This window comes from Pogonomyrmex barbatus, unplaced genomic scaffold (genome assembly GCF_055798465.1).
Source record: "Pogonomyrmex barbatus isolate J1 unplaced genomic scaffold, ASM5579846v1 scaffold15, whole genome shotgun sequence".
NCBI classification, from domain to species: domain Eukaryota; kingdom Metazoa; phylum Arthropoda; class Insecta; order Hymenoptera; family Formicidae; genus Pogonomyrmex; species Pogonomyrmex barbatus.
The window spans coordinates 2,596,700-2,614,044 of record NW_028297111.1 but is presented as its reverse complement, the minus strand read 5'-3'; the positions used below and the strand labels follow the sequence as shown (position 1 = coordinate 2,614,044).

General features: G+C 32.6%; 1 protein-coding gene across 1 annotated transcript in view; it reads left to right on the top strand.

Annotated features, from left to right (window-relative positions):
* Window positions 1-5,532: 5,532 nt before the first annotated feature.
* LOC105423398 (uncharacterized) overlaps window positions 5,533-17,345 on the top strand; it is a 33,332-nt gene continuing 21,519 nt past the window's right edge. Inside the window, exon 1 of the mRNA XM_011633141.3 lies at window positions 5,533-8,402. Coding sequence (XP_011631443.2) covers window positions 8,235-8,402 — 168 coding nt within the window. The 5' untranslated portion in view covers window positions 5,533-8,234. The remainder of the gene's footprint in view (window positions 8,403-17,345) is intronic.

Below are 17,345 nucleotides of genomic sequence, written 5' to 3'. Positions count from 1 at the left end.
TCCGGTCAAGTGTGTCCTTTTGGGAACCCCTGATGGCAAACACGGCATGAAACAGTGTCAGCAAGCGGGGTCGACATGTAGGTAAAACGGTAACCGAGCGCGGAACAATATTTGCCCGATAACCAGCACCTGGAAAACGTTCTCTCCGCGTGCTAATGGATTTAGCGACAGCGAGATCACGTGCTCCGTTCCGAACGAGCGGCCGGCACGCGCGTGTTGTGTCCGCGTTTGCGCGCGAGGGTTTCACCGGCGATGATCGATGAGATTTTTATTCGCACGAGTAAACGAACAAGTAAACAGCGGTGAGCGGAGGCCGCGCGATTTCCTCTCCCGCGATCGAGCGCGTGCGAGCGACACGATTGGCTCGTTCAAGGGTTTCGAATTCGGGTCGGATTCCCGCGCTGAGATCTATAATCCCCCCTCCTCCCCCCCCTCCCCCGTTGTTTTGTAGATTTATTATCGAGCGCGTTTCCGCCGTTATATTTCTTGAGAGTTTCCCAGCAGGGGAAATTATGGGTTATAACAAGTAATGCTACATGTGTAACACGTTCGATCTCGTTTCTTTCTCTCTAGAATGCATTTCGACGAATAGATTAAGACCTAAGAGTACTAAGAAAGTAAGTGAATAAATTTAAATTTGAAGCTTCAAATTAAGGAAAAAGGAGAGGCAAAATATTAGGCATTTAGTACAAAATATAAAAAGATATAATTTATATAAATAATGTACGTGTTTCCTGAGGACTAAATAAAAAGATAAAACATACAAATAAAATTGTATATTTAATAAAATAGCTTTCACTTTTATTTCATATTTGTTATATGTATATTTAGATTTATTTTATTTTTTAATAAAATATATAGTTATTTTTTACATGTTATTGCACATTGAATTAATCAAATGTTATGTTATGTCTACAAGTGTGATTTAAATAATGAAGATTCTATTGAATTAGATTTACTAAAAACTGTAAACAAAACTGCTTCCACAAACTTTATATCTTTTTTTTCTTACGATTTTTTTCCAAGTCCATCTTTTCTATATTAAAATGAATCGCACCACCGTTCGACGTTCGATATTTTCGAGGAACTCGTTTTGACCTTCACACTTGAACCGTTATAATGTATCTTTCGTAAAACGACTTCGTAGTAGCGGCAACAATTTTAGTTCTTCGTTCTCCATCATCATCGGTCACATGCGTTCACAGGTAGAGTTCATCAATTTGATAGAGGGAGAGATCGGTTTCCTTGGTTCGATCTTGAAATACGGCCGGAAGTAACGCTATTCTCACATCTATAATCACACCAGTAACGGAACCAGCAATGGCGGATCGCATCAAAGGAATTTTTGTTACACCATTAGCTTAAATACCATTAGGACTTTTGACAACCGAAACCAATTGAGGCCAATTAACGACTCGCGAGAAATTTATCTTGGAAACATCATTATACAAATAGCATTAGTTTACAAGTTTGATTTTTAAGTATGAAATATGTTTATTTAAGATTCTTGCTGTAATTCATTGTAGCCATCTTGAATTATGAAAACACGTGTGATGAAAATTCTTACAAAATAAATTTAAATAGAAACTTTTCTCGAGAAAATTATATTTTTATTCGATAGAACTTAAATATAGACTTAAATATATCGAAAACTCTTCTTTCGTTCTGTTAAGTAATAAATAATAATACGTCTAGAAATGAATTATGGCTCTGTCCTTGATTAGGCACAATTTATTTTCTAGAGATTATTTATTAAAGAAGAAGAGCTTCCGATATATTTTACAAATTTGTTTTATTGACTGAAAACATAATTTTATTGAAAAATATTTCCATTTTAATTTATTTTACAAAAATTTTTATCACGTGCTTTCTCGCTTCTGTCATCATAATTCAAGATGACTGTCATGAATCAGCAGAAATTTTAAAGAAAAGAAAACAATAATCTATTAAATATGTTTCAACAACTTTACAATATTATTTGTATATTTAAAAAGAATATTAATTTATAAAATAATATTTCAATTATTTTACGTTATCTTTTTAAATATTATTGATTGATTAAAATATTAATAAATATTATTGATTGATTAAATATTATTGCTATGACAGCGTTATCATATTGATATACGGGGTGATATATTTTCTTCAATTATCAATAATTTATATTAATAATTTACTGTGTGTGTGTGTGTGTGTGTGTGTGTGTGTGTGTGTGTGTGTGTGTGTGTGTGTGTGTGTGTGTGTGTGCGTGTGTGTGCGCGCGCGCGCGCGCGCGCAATAAGTTTATTTTCATAAAATTCCATTAGAAGCAAATCCTTGTTAGGATTCATCATTTTGATGAAGCATTAAAAGATGATATACATTCCAAGCAACGAAGCGTGTAATTGTCGGGGGGTAAAAAAAATATCACAGCCATAAAAGAAAAGGTATTATAATTTGATATACGTATGTATATGTGTATTTATGGTACATAGAACATATCGAAACGAAGTATGCAATCACACATACCGAGGCCGTTATCGCTATGCGCACGCGCGTCATAATTTTAGAATCGAGGAAACCGAGCTAACGATATCCGCGATATGTCATTTCTATCTTGGACACTCCCTACTAATTCGGTACCGATTTACATTCTCTCTTGTCAGATAAGAATCCAAGTATGCGCCGCTGATCTCTTACAGAATTTCCATGCCGCGAAATTATTTTCGCACGATAAAATATCGCGTTACTGCATTGCATTTGCTTTCGCAATATATAATATTTATGAGAGTTAAAAAAAAAACAATAGCAATCGTTTGGTATTCAATTCCTTTACAGATTAATCCAATTTTAACTGTCCAATGAAACGTCTAATTGGAGTAATAATAACTAATTATAAAATAAAATCAGAAGAATTAAATTTAAAATAAATGTAATAAATTAATACGCTTCTACTTTTCGAGTAACAAATGCAATTGGAGAGATATAGAATTAAATAATTATCCTGGTAAGTATTATATATAATGTTGGATAGAATTTTTGTTCAGCAACGTTAGCTAGATATAAAATATATACATAAAACATAAGTTACATTTTTTTTTATTAAGATCTTTGGACATATATGTTAGTAAATCAGTAGGTTAAATTTAAATCCATCGGATAGTTTTCGTCTATTAATAAAAGATTAATTATATGCTATATGTTCTCTTTCAGAGACACGCACTATAATTGCTACTTTCCGGTAGGCGAAATAAAGTATAATGATCAGCTCTCAGTTCCATTGCAAATTATAAGAATCCTGCTATTCGTGACTCATCGTGAGCGATTTTTTTCAAAAAAAAATTTTTTATACAAAATAATCCTAACATTTACAGAAATGGAATTTTACATTGAAATAAATATCTCGTAAACGTTTACGAATTTATCATTTCATTATTCTGGTTCCTGATTTCCTTGCTTTCACTGTATGTATCTATATTTCTTGAATCTTAAAATCCTTTCGCTCAAGAATTTTTTAATTTATATATTGTTTTGTTGCACATACAATTACAAGTTCTTAAATATTTCGATTTCTTCTAGTGTACGGACTTTTATAACTTTCTCATTTTATAAATCTTTTACTTCACTCAAAAAAATCTGATTCAAAATTTCTCCTTTTCTTTTTTGTAGAGTAGCGGGATACGGATCTTAAATTATCTCCAATTGTAAGATTTAAAAAAAAGATGTTATCCAAATAATTTTTCTCAATCAATTTTCCAAATTCCAAAAAGTAATAACGTATATCTATTAAGAAAAATATATATAATACAAAAAAAAAAAATATATATATATATATATATATATATATAAAACAAAAGGAAAAAAATGCTCACTATTTATCTCTATTTGCATATACCGATATATTATTAATTAATTACTCGTGATAAAGGGATTGAAGCCGGGGAGCGATCTCTCGCAGAGAACGCCGTTCACTCTTTCGACTTCGATGTATTCTCTTATTATGCCATACTCGACGATTATAAACATAACGCGCTAACGATTATCCGCTTAACTCACTGACAGCTGACATTAGCGCACGAATTCCCGCGCGCCTTCTCGCGCGCATTGCTTTTGATACTTCCAGTTCTATCCGCGCTCACCTTTCTCATGGGTGATAGGACCGTAACGTGTGTGTATATATGTATGTATGTATGTATGTATGTATATATGTATGTACATATCGCTTCAAGCGCGAGACACAAACCAAACGCGCTGCCTTTTGCAATACAAAATTTAATTTCTCGTCAAAAAGTCATTATACAAACCCTCCTCTTCTTTCCTCTCGTCTTCTAGTTATTTCATTCTTCTTTTTTTATGGAAGAGAATATTCCCGAATATTTACTTTGACATTAAGGGGATGCTGAACTGACTCCGACGAAAATATTCACACATATGTACATCTACACATACATAGATACATTTATATATACATACACTCATACATACATTTCTGTACACACATGATACACATATGAACAAATTTTTGTGATACTCCCCTGTTCGTAATAAGTCTAATTCTAAGCCTAATTCTAAGAATTCAACGTTGCTTCTTTATGTAATCTTCTAGTCTAGCAATATCAGTTTTGTATAGGCCGTAAAAGTTTCAGCAATATATGTATATAAAGCAAATATTTACGCGACTTGACAGCTTTGGACGCCATTTTAAGGTACCAAATGGTAAAAAAGAATTAAAGATTAAAAATCTAAATTTAAAAATTTTTTCTCGTTCTCATTCATACGAAATTCATATGCTAAATACGTATTAATGCATAAACTTTAATTATGGAAAAAAATTTCCAGTAGTATAATGTTAATAAAAAATGAGAGCAATTAAAAAATTATTGCATTTTGTCGATAATACAGACAAGTTCAGCATCGCCTTAAAGGGCGCTAATTTCCCATTAATTTTTGAAATTGAGAAATAAAAATGATAATATATTTGCATGGTTTGCATATAATTTTCTCATGTGATTTACGATGATGGAATTGTGATTGGGTACGTATTTCTGTTTTTAATTATTCTGTTTTTAACATCGCATATCGAAAACATGCATGTATGAAATATGTATGAATCGTCCTATACAGAAATTAGAATGCCAAGTATATTACAGTATATTTCCTTGTTTTATGCTATAATTTATTTTCAACGTCAAGCAAACTGAGATCTCTGTATTTCATTAGACGATCTTAGAAATAAAATACGATCAGTATGAGGCCAAACAAGCTGAGATGAATTCTAATATAATCTACATTCCTAGACATAAATTCATCTGTGATTCATCTTCAAGGCATTCTTTATTAGATATGCTGATCTTAGAAGACAACTTTATATATTTTGCATTTCTATCTTTCTATTTTCTTTCTATCTTTCTCTTTTACTTTTTTTTTTCTTTTTTTTTTTTTTCTTATGACCGATCGTACTATTTTTATCAAATATTTCGATTGTCTGAAACCGCGCATACACAAGTTGAAACAAGATGCCACGTGGTTTAGAAAATTGGAAAAATTGGGAAATCCGCGTCCCGGCTATTCCGCTGTCGGAAGTTTCACTCATTTGAACGTGATTTGGAAATTAATTGCAAACTGTGCCGGCGCAGAGTGCTGGATGTGCATGTACACGAGACGAGTGCACGCAGGTGCACTCTGCTCGAGGGAGGGGGGGGGGGATAGAGCCAGCGAGACATGGGAGGAGTTCCCTGCGAGTGCTCTCTCCGTCTCGTCGGAGAGACCATTCTCGCGGTGGCAGAGGTGGTCTCTGCTCACCTGAGCGTTTCAGGTGGCAGTCGCCCTGCTGAGTCGTTCAGCGACGGGTTTCTCGCCGGGTGAGCGCCGCGAGCGAGCGCGATTCGCCGCACTGAGGGAACACAACGGCACAAGACAGCGAGGAATCTCGAGAGAGAAATTTGAGATCCGCGAGAGGGAAACTTGAGATCGCAGACTGACTTGAGATGTTGAACGAATTCGCGAGTACTCGCGATGCGAGCCGAGGCTCGCAGAGGCCCGTCCGCTCACCGACGATCTCCCGAATTCTCCTCCGAGGATCGGTGGAGTACCCATCGTATCGTTCCTTTTAAATGCAAGACGTTTGACACTTAGAGCTAGAATTATCCAATTACGGGGTAATTTCAATAGGATTGTTTTAGCGAGAGATACAGCTTGATGAAAATTAATTAAGTCATTGTGTGCTGTCGAACTGATTTAATGAGGGATTAAATTGTCAAAATTAGGCCGTGATTTGATCAGAGAAACTTTTTCGATGACGCAGTTAATTTGATTGTAATTATGTATATTTTGCCGATTGAAGCAAACGGACGGATGCGCGGTGAAATAATTGACCCTAAACAAGTATTCATGTTAATTTTAATAAAATCAGGTGTTTTCCTAATCCTTACTGAACTTCTTTATCCAGAAATATCGCTCAACCTTCGAGACCTTCGTGAATCACAAAACACTTTATAAAAGACAATGTGTCACATATAATAAGATAACGCGTCACATATAATGAGATAGGCCAAAGACCGAGATTCTTTTGTCGATTGTGATAATTGATCGCACGTCGATCGGCAGAATCGATTTCAAGGATTTCAAGGGCGGATGAGCAGCGTGAAAAAAAAGTGCGTCAGGCCTCAGGTGATTTTGAGATATTTCTGTTAATTGCGGCGATGAACGAGAAGTCATCTAGGAGAGAAGATCGGCGTTCATTCATAAAAAAGAGGATCGGAGCGATATTGCGTTCCCCGAGCGACGTATAAATTTGTCGTGAAACTGACACGTCCGACTGCATTCTGGCGGAATTATCAAGATATCGCGTAATACCGAGCGGCGCGAAGCTACAAAAAAAGTGCTCGGTTAAAGAGCCGAGATCGCGAGAAGAAAACCTCAAGTTTACGATTGCAGAAAACGACGACGGGGAGAGGAAGAAAAGTGCCGTGCGAACGCATATTGGTCAATGAAAGCGTCTTATTAAAGAGGGCTCAATGTAGGATGGGGACAAAACGACGTGTGCTGATCGAGAACTGAACGTTCGTGAAATACGAACGAATGTCGTTTCTATGTAGGGACGACAGTGTAATTTATTTAACGAAAGTAGAGACTAGTTTCCACATTGAATTTTACAGAGCTCTCTCTCTCTCTCTGATGAAAAAACGAACAATTTTTAAAGCATCTACATATCTCGTATTTCATTTTATGAATACATTACAAAAATATAGAGAAGAAAATATAAATCAATTTAAATGTTATTACCTTTTAATTAAAATATGTACTAAAAATTCGCCTCCAACTTTACTGGAATATAATAAAATACAAGTTTTGTTTATGTAAAACAAAAATGTAAAAGCAAAAATTTGTTTATGTAAAGAGAAATTACAACAGAGCGTACAAAAAAGTGTAGGAAACCCGAGTTTCTGCGAGCTTGACTTTGAGAAGGCTCATTCGATTTTGATGATCAGATAAAGGTCGGCGACCAGAAAAGAGATTAATTTATGGACATAAAATTAAGCAGGATAATTTACTGAGACTAATCCGATTGGCCCCAACCTGCGAACTGATTTTAACGGTGAATTAAGAGCGAGATCGGGCAAAAAATATGCGATCAGACATAAATCTTGCGATGACGACATGTGACAGCGGATACCAACACCGTTATCGCTGATAAACATCAATAATTATATAGTCGTAAGTCAGCACCATACAACAGAGTCAACAAATGACATTTATAAACGTGAACGATCGATGCGTCAACAAGATTTCGCGGGCGAATCGTATCGGGAAAAGATTCGCAAAACAAGCAAGATTCCGTTGCAAGGAAATGCATTGAAATTATAGTCATTAATGACGCTGTCCGCTGCGAATATTTTATATTGCGGCGAAAAACAGTGTGATGATACGTATAACGCTTAAGCTCGACAGCAAGAGAAAGACAAGAGATTTTCACTCAAATTTACGTGAGGGAAGAGCAGAAGAAGATTAGAGGATTTCAAGAGTTCTGCAAATGTTCTCAGAGAATAGTTTTATGTGAAAGCTAATGGTGGATATGGAATGGACCACGACAATTTGACTGAAGAGCGGTCGTTAAGAACTTTCAAAGTTTTGAGCAAAGACATCTTCGAGTGCCGCATGCAAATAAAAATTAGCTAAGGACTTTCAGGGGGTCCGGGACCCTGTGGTATTTCCGTGAGTGTCTCGAGCGATCATCGATCGTAAACAAGTGGAGCATGATGGGAGAAGTGATCCGCGTTTCTGGGAGAGCACCGGACGTCGGTGACATCCTGAAGGAGGCCATGCTGTCGCAGAGGTTCGCCGATGTGGCCTTGTGCTGTCCAGGAGGGCAGCGATTCCTCGCGCATCGCCTGGTTCTGTCAGCAGCCAGCCCTTATCTTCAAGTGAGTATAAAAGATACTCTATCACGATTAATTAATCTAATTAGCCGATATAGTAATTATAAATAATTAATAATACTGATAAGTAAATCACAGGCGGAAATGAAGCGAGTCAACTTTTTTCAAGTCAATTAAAAAGAATTACGTATAATATCCTTTCTTTTAATAATCCTTATTGAAATAATAATGGCAAAAAATAAAATTGACTGAAAAGTTAAATAAAATCTGGGCAATGTAGTTATAGTTTATATCCGCGTTCGCCGATTTCCCCCCCCTCCCTTTTTTTTTACTTATTCATTTGATAATATTGATTACATATGTAACATAATGATATGTAAATTGGTAATTAAAGCACCGAAAAAAATCTGTATTGATATTCATATAATTAACATTCTCAGCTTAACATTTGAAATAAGTATCTTAAAATAATCCAGAGTTAACTGTAAGAGATAATTATATCGTCTTGGATTCGTATGACTTATGGAAAGTTTCACAACGTGACATTTCTCAGGTGCGTTCATCGCGTTTGAGAGAAGCTCCTATATTACTGTTACTTGTTACTATTTCCTCGCCCATAATGAGCGGTATAATAAAAGAAAATGCGGCTCACGTTGCCGTTTAATTAGCGGGTCAAGTCAGCGGATAACAGACAGAGTTTCTTCGCGTCTATGGCCGCCGGTTTGTCACACTTCGATCCCGTAAAAACCACTTCGTCGCGATACAAGCCGATTGTACGCGCGCTCTCTGACGCGAGCGTTTAATGCCGCCGAATTATGTCACACGGAAATAAAGATAATGCGATATCGAGTGCGCAATTCGCGCACTCGAGGTTTCTCGAGGCTGCCTCGGCGCTGGCACTGGTTACGATGCGCGCGTCGCGCTCTCTTGCGAACTCACCGGGAGAGTTGCGCGATCGCACAAACTGTTGCGCCACTAGATTGGAACATGAGCAGGAGGCTCAAAATTAACGAGACAGGTGCGACTTGACTTTTATAATGTATTAATGTGCAACAGGATTGTATCCTTGATGCTTCTTCGAGAATCGAGATTATTACTCAACGGTTAGCTATTCTACATCGACGAAAAGTCAAACTTACCTTGACTAACTTACTTACTAGTTGAGGAAAATTCGCGATTTATATAATGAAAAATTAATTAATGTTTTTTTTTTTTTTTTTTTTTTTTTGAGAAATTAAAATCGCAAAAATTAAAGTTGGCCCTCGTTTCTCCCTTGAATTCTCTTCTCTTTCTCAAATTTTCCCTTAAAGTTCTAAGTGCCATTGATTGATTTTGATGATTATCGAGTAATTATCAGTCGTTACATAGTCTTTTCATAGTTGACCTTTTGCGCGTCTAAATTATTTATTTTATTTTACGCTTAATTATATTTGTTTGATTTTAATACAAGTGAAAATGATTTGAAATTTAAAGGAATAAAGTTGTTTATCCGAACATTTTTAAAGCTTTGCTGCTTCAGATACTTTTTAACTTTCAACGTCAGTGGATTCCGTTATTATCGAGCAATTATTAATCGTTATATCTTTTTATATCCAATCTCCCGCGTGTTTAAACTTACTTTATTTTACGCTTACGTTGTTTTTATCACATAAAACGCTTAAGTGCAGTTTTACGTGAGTAGAATCTTGTTGCGAAAGGAAAACCTAGGAAATAAATCCCGACGCACTCCAGCATACAACGTAATTACAAAGTAATGTCGCGTCTGCGACGTGAAAATTGTCAATTATGCGTTGCTGTGCGATTCGTGCCACGAATTGCGCTTTCTAAACTCTAACAAGCAGAGTGCCGAAAAGAAAAATTTTCCCTGCAAATGGAAATTCATTGAGCGAGTTCAGTCCATTCACGTCTTATTCACGTCTCATCTTATTCCAAAAGAATTCTTCATTTTCCCGCCTAAGACACTTAATCACGAAATATAAACGTAATATCGTTCGGGGTTCCATGTTATTTACAATATTTCGTGCGATGATCTTTATAATTTACAGCGACTGCCTTGGAGACAATTAAAAAGCGTTGCGATCGAAATGCGTTGGAAAAGCAATCGCTCTTTCGCGTCTCGCGTGTCAGAGTGGGGGGGGGAAAAAAAAAAAAAGAAAAGAAAAGGAAGAAAACGACATCCGCAAAAGGTTCGCTCTCTTGTCGCAACAAATATGGCTACCCTTGACTTCGACGCTGGCAGATACTCAGATCTTTGATTCCGTAAAGCCCGCACGACGCATTTCTACTAGACAACCCTTTTGCGGTTCTCGGAACGTTCGCGCGCAATGCATCTTTCCGGTACTGCCATTCGCGGATTCTCAAGGCATCCCGGCATCTCGATTTATTACCGTTTGACCCAGTACCTGTTTACTCAACGCGAGATTCCCAGTTTTTGTCGCGCTCCTGCGTGCGTCGCGTGGCGTAAAAAGAAAGAAATAACGCGTAGCTCCCGAGCTCGTTATTTTCTTCAAAAAAAAAAAAAAAAAAAAAAAATAATAATGATTAAAAATATCTTAACGTTCTTTTATTAAATTTTTTTCAATTATGCATTCAAATGCGGAATAATTTTAATTATGTTATTTTAATCAGAACTATTATTGACAAGAATATCTTTTGAGTCATTTTTATATTAGAAATATTAGAAAGATATTAAAAAAAATAAAAGATGTTTTATCGCATCCTCTCTTTCTCTCATACATCTTATTGATTTAATTGTATTCTATTTTTTTATTAAAATGTTTATGTATACAACAATTTTAAAGATGTATAGTTCCCCGATGCATTCGACTTATTATAAAACGGAAAATATTTTTCTTCTTAACTAACAAGAACAAAATGTTTGAAGAAAAAGATTGGACTATGAACTTTGATAGTTTTAAAAGGATTAGCATATGCATTTTTAAGCAATTTCCGATTTGTTCATCGCTTCAAGCTGTTTATTCACGTACGTTTCGCTAATTAGTCAGTTAATGAGAATCATAAAGGATTGATATCCGGTTTTGTAGCAATTTAATCTAATAATATTTCTGTGCAGTAAACGGATTCATTACAGCAAAAATATGTAAAAATGGGAAGAATAAAAAAATACGAGTTGTTAAATGTTTGTGATTTCATCACAATCTCATAATGAATTTTTTGCAAAATAAATCATACGATCTCGAAATAGCGTCATCTGACAAATTCGCATGTTATTCTAATTAGCACGAATGATTTAATTAATGAGCGATATAATCGAGTACGCGTGCATATGTATAAATATATATACATATACTTCTTTCATATCTAAAACTTAAGTATCAAAGAATTAAGAAATTAAATAATTTTAACATAAATTACATTAATTTGATAAAAACAGAGAGAGAGAGAGAGAGAGAGAGAGAGAGAGAGAGAGAGAGAGAAAGAGATTATAAAATCATAAGGAACATGTTAAATTGAACAGATTCATCATTACGAAACATATTGCGCGATTTGTGGACATGATTGCGCTACTCGCTTTTTATCTCTGGCGTTTTTTTTCATCTTGATTGAGAAGCGTGGAAAATCACACGTGTTTTAATTAGTGCGACTGATATAATTCGCGAGGCGAGCTAATTCTCTTGCTTCTCGCATACGAAGCAAGTGAGAAATATTATTATAATGAAGCACATTCAATACATTGTATTCTTAAATGCAAGAGAATTCTCTGAAACTGTGACGAATTGTGATATTATGATACGTCTCACTGGACCTGAAGGAGAACCTCTCAAACCGGTTTATGATCACAATCATTTCTTTGCGATTTTAGTTGTCCCTTTGGATTACTAACACAGAACGTTACATGGAAACTTCTTTTTTTTTTTTTTTTTTTTTACGTTGAATTTAGTTACGCTGCCGTGAAACTGCCGATATCCAATAAAAGAAGATTACGTTCGGACCTCAAATCTGCTACAATATGTAATACGTGAATTAATGCACGTATGCATATGCATTTGGCCTGTTTCCTTCGTGACATTTTATGGCCTTTCGCTTAACGATCTTATAAATATTTTTGAACATGGTTGATTATGGTTGTACTATTTTTCTTCTTCATTCATTAATATCGATTCGATCAAATATTGATCGAACATCTTAATTTTTTGTAGACAATTAAAAAAATTTTTGGAATATAATCGATATCTTTATACTTGAAAGATATATAATAATAATAACATTGATACTTAGAATATATCATAGATATATCAAGATATATAATATTGAATAGAAATTTAAAATACATTATTAAAGTTCAAGGCCCGATTTTTCATTTTTTGGTTAATTTGCGATTTAGATTTAAAACTGACTAATATAAAAATTATGTTTTTTTCTATCTACGCTTAGTGATTAATTATAGATAGAAAAAACGTAATTATTATATTATCATATTAGATCAAGTTTAAACCACCAATTAACAGAAAATGAGAAATCGAGTAGTTTATGCGTGTTCTAACACGCATAAATTAAGAAAATTAAGAAAAAAATTATTTATTTAATAATATATTCAATTTAATGCAACAGACTAAGAACTTATATAAAACTATTGAAAGAGTGATTAGTAGAAATAATTAAACATACTGTAATTTTGATATATAATTATTTAGGAAATAGTAGTCTCGTGCAAACGTAAAGCTTAAGAATTCACGGATTGTTTTTATAATAAATTTCAAATGTCAGCGATGAAAAGTTATAACCTTTTAATATGAATGGATTATATGCTTTTTCTAAGTGTTGCAATTTTGTGGAGAATTTAAATGGATTATCTGTCATTTATTTCCAAAGAAGCTTTCGACTTTCCGTCATAATAAACAGGATATTATGTGTTTCATGACTCTTCAGATTATATCGTTGTTTTATGAAAGCTATTTAAAAGATATCAAATGACATTTTAGATAGATTTCTTAGATTAAAAAGGAAAGTTTAATAGCATAAATAAAAGCTATTTTTGCAAGTGTTATTTTTTTAATTATTATTTTTATACGCGTTTATTTTCTATTAAATGGATTTTACTAAAGCGGATATTTATACAAGATTTACGTTATTGTTCATGTATTACAACTGATATTCTCAAAAAATATAATTGAAAAATAATAGCAAGCATGGCATGGTTAATATAATTAAGTACGTCTTGGCGATGAATCAAGAAAAAAAGAAACATACAGGTGTATACCGGCGTGCTATGTAAACGTGCAATTTAAGAATTCACGGTTTACTTCCGGAAGATCTGATAAAAACAAAAAAAAAACTTTCAAACGTCGTGTGTGATGAGGAGTTATGGCTTTCCGCGGCGGGTAGATTATGGTGTGTCCATGTGCGCTTTTTGCCGCACGAGAACGTGTTTCTCATGGCTCGGCCCATCATTAGGATGCCGACGCAGCACGAGATCACGTATTCATTGCTTAATTAAGATTATCGTAACTTGAAAGGGAGCGACAAGCCGATATTTCACGTCAGCATTGCTCATGCCAATCGAGAGATACGACGTTGAGATCTGTACACTTTGCGACTCAAAATATCTTTCCTCTAGGTACATGATTTTTTTTTTACTATCGGATTATATAGTTGTACGTTATGTCTCGAACTGATGGTGTTTTTTTTTTCAAGTTTAGACACTTGGAAAATTTATAATGTAGATATACGAAGGATATTCTTACAAAGAGCAAGTGTTAACCTCTTTTCTAATTCTAATGAGCTTACACACGCGAAGAGGATAAAACATTTCTTGGAAAAATTAATTTATATATCTATAAGTAAAATAAATCAGCAAATCGGGTGAAATGTATATATTACATATTGTATTGAAGTTTAAACTTTTATCTGAGAGTTTATTTGAGTGAACTTATTGGAGAGAAAATTTATTCGTACACTAGAATAATTTATTCGTTCATTGATGAAATAGAATAAAAAAGTTCCAAAACGGAAAGTAATATTACTACGTCAGTGTATCGTATATTGTAAAAGTATCATATACAATCGCGAGTTTAATTCACACTAATAAGCCAAGATTATTATAATAAAACTATGAGTTTATTAACAATGACATACATAGAGGAGACAGTATAACGGCAGAACCGCAATGTCATGCTGATGGCAACGTTTTAACCACAGCAATATTTCGCATCCACTTACTCTAGGAAATGCTAATTAAACACTGCGAAGGTAAAATTCACCATGGAATTAATTAGATGATGAAGGCCAACAGGTCCCACCAGGAAAAGATCAAAAAGATCAGAATAAATGTACATAAAGGAGATATGTACTTTGAGAAACAACAATTTAATTAAGGAATCAACTAATTAATACTTTTTTATTTATTTTCTGTTTTGCAACTTTCTAATTTTACTTCTGTTTTTAAAATATTTATTTATTGAAAAATCTAATATAATATTTAAATCACCGAAGAAGGAAAAATATGCCATAATTTTATTAAGCGAAATGAGATCTTCTCCAAAATTCTACTCAATTCTATTAAAAATATTTTGATACTGAAAGTTTACTTAAAGCTCTCTGATTTTATATTAGAAAGTTGTACTATTTGAGAAAATATTGTCATTATAAAATAATATTTAAATAGATGCAATATTTTAAGATTAAGTTTATTTTAAAGTTTTCTCATATAATATATTTAATTCATAAAATAAATTTCTAATTTCTATAAAGATACTAATTTCTTTAAAGATTTTCTATACTGAAATAGCCAATATATTCGAGCGATAACATCTAAAGGCACTAGAATATTTTATTAGTTCATCAAATGGTGTAAAATAAATTTATCTTTTGTATCCGTAAAAAATCTTGACGCCCATGATCATTAATAGAGGAAGCTAATTGAAGATAATAGACTCTTAATTCGCTAGAAATACCAATAAAAAAAAAGTCATCCAGCAACTGTCCATTATTACTAACAGTAACGGCTTATTAATTCGATGTATTGTGAAATAACTTTTCTAATTGCATTAGAGACCCTTGAACTTTAAACATAATGTACAGACACTTATGTACGAAGACTTATATAAAAGTTCTTTTAATCATCATATTCATTTTGCAATTTTAAATGTATTTTTGTTTTTAAATGTATTTTTGTTTTTAAATGTATTTTTGTTTTACATTAATTTTAATTTTTAAATTTTTGTACACAGATTTTATATAAATTATATAATTATATAAATTTATGAATGCTTAAAGCTTAAATACATGTAGAAAGAAAAACATAAGAAATATATACTAATTATTATCTATCCAGATAAATATATATATATATATATATATATATATATACATATATATATATATATATGTATATATATATATATATATATATATATACATATATATATATATATGTATTCTTACACTTAATACATTTTTACAAATCCATACAAAAAATATATAATATATTTATATATACATATATAATATAAATTATAAATATATATCTTCTTAATTTTATAGTGTATATATTATTATAAAAAATTAGTTTTTAAATTTTTCTAAAATAATACTTTTCAAAATAATACTTTTTTTATTTTTTTTTTTAATAATATACATATATATCAATTGTGAAAGTTGTTTTAACATAACACTTTTAACATAAAATATTATGTTTTGTACTACATAAGAGGGAATTTTGAGATATCCTATATATATATTTTAAGATTTTACAAAGAAATAATGACTAAAATAAAAAAATAATAATTTCCTAAAAACAAAATGAAACGTTAGAGGCATGAAAGTCGAACGCAGAAATCTTGCAATTGTTTATATTATTATATTATAAATTTAAAAATAATAATTATAATTAACAAACGTTTCGAGCTTAGATTGGGTCATCTTCAGTGCGTGTATCATGGCTCATAAAATATAAAAATCTCCCTGTTAACATCTAAATTAAAAAAACCGCGATAAATTAACAAACGCGTCAAAAGTAATAAAATGATGTATAACAAAAAGAAAAATGTATGTCCAATTACAAAATACATTTACGTATTCGAATTTGTGTTAAAGTCATCAATCTCATTCTTCAATAGTCATATATTTCAGTAGTCATATATTTTAGGGAGATGAAAAATACTCATGTCTAGAAAGATAATATATGTAACTATAATCATCTTGTCTCTTTTCCTTATACTGTGCCGCTTAGAATCTTCGTAACGATCCTTTCTAACGCCAAATATTTCGGTTTCCGTTGGTTGGTCTTTCCCCATCATATTCATAGGCCATTAAATCTTTATTTTAGTCTCTTTTTTTCTCCACATCACATTTCTTAAGTCACATCCATCAGCGACAGTACAAAATGATTTAATCAACCTCATCTTTAATCATCTTATACTTAGGCCACATTGCTTAAAGTATTATACATAGTATGTATATATATATATATATATATATATATATATATAAGCATATATATATATATATATAAAATGTGTTGAAATCATCTCTATTTATATATATATATATATATATATATATATATATATATGAAGAGATGATTTTGACACATTAAATAACAGATAAAACTTCTCAACTTATACAAAATGTAAAAAAAACACACACACACACACACACACACACACATATTTTTTTTACATTTTGTATAAGTTGAGAATTTTTATTTGTTATTTAATGTATCGAGGTGATCTCTTTTTGTGTTGTACAATCATTGAATACATCTTTTATATGTTAGTCTATAGGTGCATATAGGAGTATCACGAAGATGCTGAGCAGCACAATATAAAGAAAAAAAGTGCGATGATTGTAGTTACATATATTAACTTTATAGACAGTATAGCTGCAATATGAATATATTGCAGCTCGGTGAAACGTATGACTGGAGATTGACTTTATCACAAATTCAACTACGTGAGTGTATTTTATAATCGAATATGCGTTTTCCTTTTATGCATTTCATTACTTACTGCATGTCATTTTATTACT